This window comes from Wolffia australiana, chromosome 1 (assembly GCF_029677425.1).
Source record: "Wolffia australiana isolate 7733 chromosome 1, ASM2967742v1".
NCBI lineage: Eukaryota > Viridiplantae > Streptophyta > Magnoliopsida > Alismatales > Araceae > Wolffia > Wolffia australiana.
In genome coordinates this window covers 22,450,816-22,458,973 of record NC_135835.1, presented here as the reverse complement: position 1 = coordinate 22,458,973, position 8,158 = coordinate 22,450,816, and the positions used below count along the sequence as shown (strand labels likewise).

At 38.4% G+C, this 8,158-nt stretch overlaps 1 protein-coding gene across 1 annotated transcript; it reads right to left on the bottom strand.

Moving 5' to 3' along the window:
- Nucleotides 1-831: 831 nt before the first annotated feature.
- Nucleotides 832-3,807, bottom strand: LOC144711114 (Ssu72-like family protein). Its single transcript, XM_078585040.1, has 4 exons — nucleotides 3,548-3,807; nucleotides 3,308-3,453; nucleotides 2,452-2,570; nucleotides 832-1,290 (listed from the first exon to the last, which is right to left on the bottom strand). Exons 1-4 carry the CDS (start codon nucleotides 3,760-3,762, stop codon nucleotides 1,189-1,191), a joined length of 582 nt encoding a protein of 193 aa, XP_078441166.1. The 5' UTR covers nucleotides 3,763-3,807; the 3' UTR covers nucleotides 832-1,188.
- Between the last annotated feature and the right edge of the window lie 4,351 nt (nucleotides 3,808-8,158).

The following is an 8,158-nucleotide window of genomic DNA, read 5'->3' as shown; positions in this document are numbered from 1 at the left end:
GAGAGGGTATGTAAAGAGATGTGGTTTGGAGGGTCCGCCCCATTGCCATATGTAAAAGGTGGATTTCATAGTTGAATTAATAAGGTTGGTGGTTTTGGCAGGTCTCCTTCAATCTTCAGTTTTATTTCTTTACTGTGCTTGATAATATTTGAAGCATAATTCTGTGAAAAACTTTGATCATGGGAACTCTATGAGAAAATTCCAAAAAATCAGGAAGAATGTGTAAAGAGGGGTATATTTATGTTATTTCACTCTGAAATCTGATGGTCAAATCATGAAAATAAGTAGATTGATAACTCTACAAATAATAAATACAATAAAAAACCAAAGGAATAAATGGATGCGCACAAGCTGTTATCTAGTCACCCTAATTCATACCAATTAGAAATGATTTAACATGATTCTAACAATATTTAGTGCAAGAAATCTAATTAATGTAGCTGTCACACTTCATAACATTCCATATAGCATATGTCAAAAATTTAATGGCTGTGGCTTATATTGGCTAGTCTAATTGTTTCAGCTAGAACCGAATGGGTGCAGGTCTCGTATCCAACAGATGGGACAGCCCACAGGGGTTTAAATATTGTATAAGAATAGCCATTAACTTCAAAGGGGGAAAGTCTCTGGATTGCACCTGATCAATATTAGAGGGCCATAACTACAAATGATCATATGTCACCATCAACACGAGAAACACAGGTTCCAAGAGCACTCATCCTCTCTTAGGGTTAAAATATGTCATGTACAAAGAAACAAGTTCTGATCATAAAAAGAACGATATTTTCCTTGAATGTCACATCTTGTAATTTACACATGAAAACAAAATGATTCCATGATAAATCAATTTTTAAGGATCACAAAAGAGGCACAACTAACCCAAGAGTGTCCTGGAGTAATGCTAAATCTCACTTATATCTGATCACTATATCAAGATGCATGCTATATTCAGTGATATCATGATATATCACATTCACCATACTTTGATATGTAGAATACATTTAGACGATGCCTGAACCTTGTCATAAAACGTACTTTCTCATCAGTTTCCCATTACTTAAGATTTCAAAATGCCAGCTCTTGATTTTTCCTGCTCTTAATGACCATGTAATTCACTGATCTGATTAATTCTAGGCATTTTCACATTTTACCGATCACTGTCACAAGAATGACAATGTCCAAGGTCCTTCAATAAAAGGAGATGCTATACTGTATCTTGCGTTTGTGCTGTCTCTCAAAGGTTGTGATGACGCTGTCAATGGAGTCCGCCCAGCATTCAGTGTTCTCGAGCTGTACACACATAGCCATCAAAGAGTTTCTTTAGTCAGATAAGAACCAAAAACTTTAAGCAACCAAAAACATGATTAATAAGATGACACATAGTAGTTGAATTATATGAGTCAGGGTTCAGCATACGTCAACTGTTGTGACGACAGCAAAGGCATCGACCTTGCCAATGTGATATGATCCCCAATGATAAGATCCCCATCCTATCTAGGGTTAGTTTTGTCATGGTATCCCTTTAGAGGCATTTTGGTCATCTGACCCTTGTGTATTTCCTTTTAGGGAAGCCCTCCCTCTTGGAGGGCAGCCAAGAAGAGTGAAGTTGAAGTCCCTTGTCTCGATGTCTAGGGCCCATCTCTCCCTCTGTGATCCCGGTCCCTTGTGATTGTCTGTACCTCACTTCAGGTGGCTTGTCCCTGGTTAATTCCTTTCTCATCTGTTCAACCTTTCCCTGTGACCATTCCTGTTTAACTCTTGACCTCTGAACCTGTAATCTCTCTTCTCCCACACTCTCTCCAGTACTGGATGTGGAACAGTCACTGAATCAAAATATTTTTAACTCCATTCGTTGCGGGATTTTTCTGAAGACAATACTGCCTACATGGATCGTGTCACAATTACATTGATAATTTTTGGATGGTTCATGGTTGATGATGAAGCTGACAATGGTGGGAAACCACAGAAAACGGCAATGAAACACTGAAGTTGACGTCATAGTTGTCAAAACGTCAACCACATGTGAACATCATGCATCGTCGTCATCCGTACATATCTAACCCTAATATGAGCTGCTTATAATTCCAGTTAACCCATGAGATGCATCCATAAGAACAGGTTAACTATAAGCGCATCAGAAGAAACCAGGTTTCTAACAATTTGCATTAGGTCAATAACAGAGAGAGAAATGACTTGATAAGGCCTATGAAATGGCTCTCTATTCAGATAAAAACTTAAAACAACTTTAATACACCGTGAGATGCATAAATTTGATAAATAAGATGTAACGTGATGTTTAAGTTACAGAACATAAGTTGAATTATATGAGTTGATAATACTTCCAGTTGATCAGGATCATGGACTTATAAGCACATCAGAAAACCCAGGTTTTTAAGAATTTATATAAGGTCAATAGCCAAGAGATAAATGATTTGGTATGAGACACATCACCTCTTGGCATAAGTCCACAGCCACTTTCGCTCCGGTTGCAGCTTCCTCATGGTTATCTTTCACTTCCAAGTTGACTATTAGAACGGGTCTCATGAGTGACTGCTCTCGGTTATTGAGATCTGCAAATGATGATCACATGATTCTGGGATAATATCAAGGCAGAAAAATTGGTTTCTAGACCTATGGATGGACCTAATTTACCACAAATACTTAGGGGGCTTGATAGAGGGATTTTCATGATTAATTTCGAATCTTTTACAGACTACCTAGTTGATTATAATTCATCACTTTCGGGGTAATCTTTCTTCGAGAAAAAAAAAAAAACATTTACGGGGCTGTGTAGACGTGGTTTAAAAAGCAGCCGAGCCAAAATTGACACGTCATAAAAATGAAGAAAGAGGGTATTTTGGACATGCCTTCCAGTAGGGTGGAGAGAGGATCGTGAAAAGATCAGGGATACAATGTCATTCAGTTTAAGGTGAACATTTGGTACGTTTCAATTTGGAGCCTTCTACTCTTGGCCAAGTGATCATGTTTCAACAAACATCAAAAAGATCCAAGAATAAAAATGAACCAATCCTGCCCTTTTATGCGACAAAATATGAAAGAAAAAGGATTCCCAATCAATGCTAAGACACAATCAATCAGTATACTATTCTTGGAAGGTCAGGGTTGGACTTCGGGAAAACTGTTTCTAAACATTGCATCAATCATCATCTCTAATCTCTTCCTCAGCCCTCCAATCCCACCCAGGTCCATGGATTTCTCTACACGTCACTCTTAACGCTCCAACATTTCGCTTAATGGGTTTTTCCAGGACGAACAAAGAAAAAATAAACTTTGGGAGAAATCGAACCATCCAGAACCAAATCGAAGACCTTCTCCTCAAACGTGAGCACCACATCGAATATACCATCAGCGGAATTGTTCTGCCATCTCTGAGGAGCCAACTTGATGCCCAGATTACGCTTGAGCATCGGGAGAATTCCATTGCGTTTATACCTGAACTCGGGGTAATCAAAGAGATTCAACGCAACCATACCGCCAGAATCAAAATTTTTTTAAAAAAAGAAATTCAAGGGCAAGGAATACGCACAATTCGGGGTCCTTTCTGCGAAGCTCGTCGTACATGTGCTTGTAGGGGGTGCCGAAATCGTAGACGTTGGGCTCGCGAAGGGAGGGCCCGGGAAGCTTGACGTGACCTCCGGTGCCGTAGGAAGAGACGTCGAATCCCAGTCTCTTCATCAGCGCGTGCGCTTCCATGCTTCTGTTCTGGTTCGACGAACACACCATCGCGTATCGCAGCTTCATCTCTCCTCTCCGCTCAACCCACTCCTCCCACCCTAACTAATAACTGTAACGGTCCTCGCCTGAGAGTCTTTAAGTAGTGCTCACTGGCCATCACTATATCCGTCATCGTCATCCAAATCCGTCATCTTCTCTATCACTATCACTGCCATCATCATTGTCATCATTATCATCATTCTCGTCATCTTTGGTTTGGTCTTTATCATTATCATGATCGTCATCCGTCATGGTAATCGTCACTTTGATTGAATGAAGGTTTTTTTTATCATCGTCCTCATCATCATTATCATCATTGTCTTCGTCTTTGATTTGGTCTTCGTCATTATCATCATCGTCAACCCTCATGGTAATCGTCTGTCTGATTGAATGAAGATTAATTCATCGTCATCATCATCATTATCATCATTTTTTTAGTCTTTAATTTTGTGTTTGTCATTATCATCATCATCAGCCTTCATGGTAATCGTCTGTCTGATTGAATGAAGATTGTTTCATCATCACCATCATCATCATTATCTTCATTATCTTCATCTTTAATTTGGTCTTTATCATTATCATCATCGTCATCCTTCATGGTAATCGTCTGTCTGATTGAATGAAGATTTTTTCATCGTCACCATCATCAGTATCATTATCGTCATTGTCTTCGTCTTTACTTTGGTCTTTGTCATTATCATCATTGTCAACCTTCATGGTAATCATTTTTCTGATTGAACGAAGATTTTTTCATCGTCATCATCATCATCATCAACAATCATCACGGTCATCGTATGTATGATTGAGTAATGATTTTGTTATCGTCTTATCTGTAATTTTTTAGTGTGGATATCAATGATCGTGTCAATTATGACCAATGCAATGGTCACAAAGTATGAAATATTCAAATGTCATAAGATATTGGGAAACACATTTCCATGTTCACATCCTCAAACGCCTACATAAGACTCTCACTCATCAAACTCATTATTACCCTGGTATTTTAGGTAACTATCAATCCCCAATCCAACATTATTTTAGCACAATCATACAACTTTCCTGTGAAAATAAAATACAAGAACCAGCCCTTAGATATGACACTATTCAACAAATTGAAAGTTTCAAAATCTGGGTCATGTTCGACCAAAGTCTTCATACATTCCTACTTCACATAATCCAAGAGTCAGACCATTACAAGATATCTATATGAATATTGTATTTGATCTCCCAACATCTGCAAGAACCACATGCTAGAAAATATAAACCCACGCCTAAAATGACTTGGCTCATTTCTAACACCCCTTGTGCCGTAGCGATAACCCAGAGTCTGAACCCACTAATTATAAAATTTCAGCCCAAAACCCACTTTGGGTTAAACAAATTTTCGCCTTAATATAAAATAAAAACTTAGTTTCTATTTCCCAGATTCTTATGAAGAATACTATTCGTGTAAGTGGATGTTTGAACCTAAATATCAAGCTTATAGGAAAATCGAATGGCATAATACTAGATTTGTAGCCAAAGGCTTTGTGTGAGTCATTCTTATGTTAATTTTATAAAAAAAATAGACCACACACAAACTAAATGTCTCTAATACATTTTTACAAGGACATTTAATTGAAACACTGTTCATGGAGAAAGTCCCCTAATCTTTTTATTCTCATTTTCCTAACCATGGTTGTCTTATCTGTAAAGCTCTTTATGACTTGTACCAATCTCTAGTTAAATGCTTTAAATGGTTAAAAACACACATCTACACAATGTATTTATTTGCTACATAATTTGCATTTCCTTATGGTTCAGAACAAAATCATCCTCTCCCATATTGATGACTTTTTTATTTCAAGTCTAGATTCCAAGGGTTCCAACAAGTCATCATGTCTCTCTCAACCATCTTTACCCATAGATACCTAAGATGGGCACACTCTTTTTCAGGCATATAACTTATTCCTCAAACTTATATTTTCATATTGTCATAGGAAACATATCTAGGATCTGTCATCAAATGAGCTAACACTGAACTATGTAACCTGATGGATATTACATGCCCGTCAAGCCAACCACACAAACATGATATATTTAAGTTCGTAGACATAAATGTGTTCATTATTAATCTCGTGTGATTTTCATAATGAAGTCGTTGGACATGTATAAAGACTTAGTAGAATACAATGATATCAAAATATAATGATCAGTAATCTTTTAGCATGTATTATAAATATTCCTATTCCATCGATACTCGAGATGGACATCAAACTATCCCTATAGAGTAAAACTATCTGAGCTTATGAAATAAGTAAGAGTAATCCTGCGGGCATTACTCTGGAGGCACTAAGAAAAGATGATGGGTGCTCTTTAGAGAGAAATAGAATTCAATAAATTGATATGTACGAATCTCTATATAGTATTATACCTAAACCTCAATCAGGTTGATTCACACCATGGTTGTATAAGTGGTATGCTTATATGAGACACCAATGACATCTTTATGCATGGATGGATATGTTCTGACTAAGCCATATAAGTCTCTTATCATGTGATTCAAACATGTTTTAACTCGGATATAATAAGAAGTGCATTGATGTGATTGAGTGGTCAAGATGCGATCGTATCCCCTTGGGATTAGAGGAGATCGACTAGTGAAGAAGATGCATTAAATCTTTGGCCATGGTAATGGAGATATTGGGGAAGATGTTCTCCAATTCTCCCATTAGAAATTATTACTAATTGAATGATGGATTTAGGTTTGAAAACCAACCATCCCCTAAGTCATTTGGGAGTTTCACACAAATAAAAAATTATATTTATATATAGCAAGCGGTAATCAGAAAGTTCCATGATAGATTTCAAATACTACTTTGTATCTTTTAGAGCATGAGATGTATCTTGGCACCCACACAGGCTAGAAACTCAACCTATTAGTTTATGGAAATATATGTGGCCTACAAGCCAACAAACATTTCATATCTTGTTCCATGTTTATTAATAGAACATATTCGTTATAGTGCACGCTTATAATGAAGTCCATGGATTCATGATCGGACTTAGCGAATCATGATGAGATTGTAATACGAAGATCACTAGTGATGTAACACGATGGTCAGAATTGACACCTCTTGTTACGTCTGAAAGGTAAACTCTAAGTTCAATGAAATGATGTGAAATAACTTATATGATTTGAGAAAATAGTAACAAGAAGTACGTTAGTCCTCGAATGATACGAGAAGTACATAAGCAGACGACACATGATTGGGCCACAAGTCTATCAACAGAATTTAAACGATCAAGCTCCCACTACTCCAGGTGTTCAGCTCGAGGCTAACAAGGTAGGGAACACCGCCGTCCATGAGCGTCCACACCATCGACAGATACAGACTGATCAAGTACTGTCAAAGAAGTTCTGTTGATATAATTTGGTGGCTATTCCTAAACTCTACGTTTAAATTCACTCAAGGTAATGAGCAGTCAAAAATCCGTACTGAAAAAGGTAATATTAATGCAAAAATGAGAGGGAAGGAAGACAATGGAACTGTGGCACAATTAGATGTTCCAAGTAAGTCGTGAATTGATCATCGGGGGCAGAGTCGTGTGACCCGATCGGATGATCCATGTAAGTCGTGAATTGGTTGTTGGTAAGGAATCAGTAGAACCACTTCGCCCGTCGTCCCATGGTAGATGCGGCGAGCAATTGGGTAATACGGATTGATGCAGGCCGAGAATCATGAGCAGTGGGAACAGGGAGCATCAACGTCGACCAGCAACGCAGCCGAAGTAGGCCGTTGTTGCAGTCTAGGGGAATGGAGATTTGAGAACCTATGTTGTTCGGCATGATTTTGAGGCGCCAGTCTCGTCCGTGGAGAGTAATACTGGATTTACAATCAACCCTGTCGCATTCACAAAATGATCTTCGTATAGAGCCCACCGTGACAGCGATCTTTTGGGTGTTTTCAATGGTGAGGCACTTTAACGAAGAAGAGGTGACAGGGGGAATGACAGTTTGGTGGATTTTTGTCGGCGGCAACAGCAGCAACTTGACGGATTTAGATGGTGATGGCCGGTGACGCCTCAGCGGTGGCAGAGCTTTGGCGACTTCTTTCTCCACTCCAGCTTCAATCCACAATTCTATTCTTCTTCTTCAGCTGATCATGCAATGACCCAAGCGTCAATTCTCTTCCTCAACTGCAGATTCACCAATGATCGTTCGATCAACAACTAAAGGGAACCATGAGGAATGCAAGGAACACCCTCCAAGAATTCTTCTCAATAAACAAATTCACCCCTTTCTTCTTTCAGGAAATAAACAAAGAACATCAACGAAAAAGTTCTTCTTTTTCAAAGGATAACTGCTACAACGAGATCAGATCTGGTTTTCTTCATTCAACAGGCATAAGCCTCCCAAGTCCACCCTTCCTCCTTATAGAGA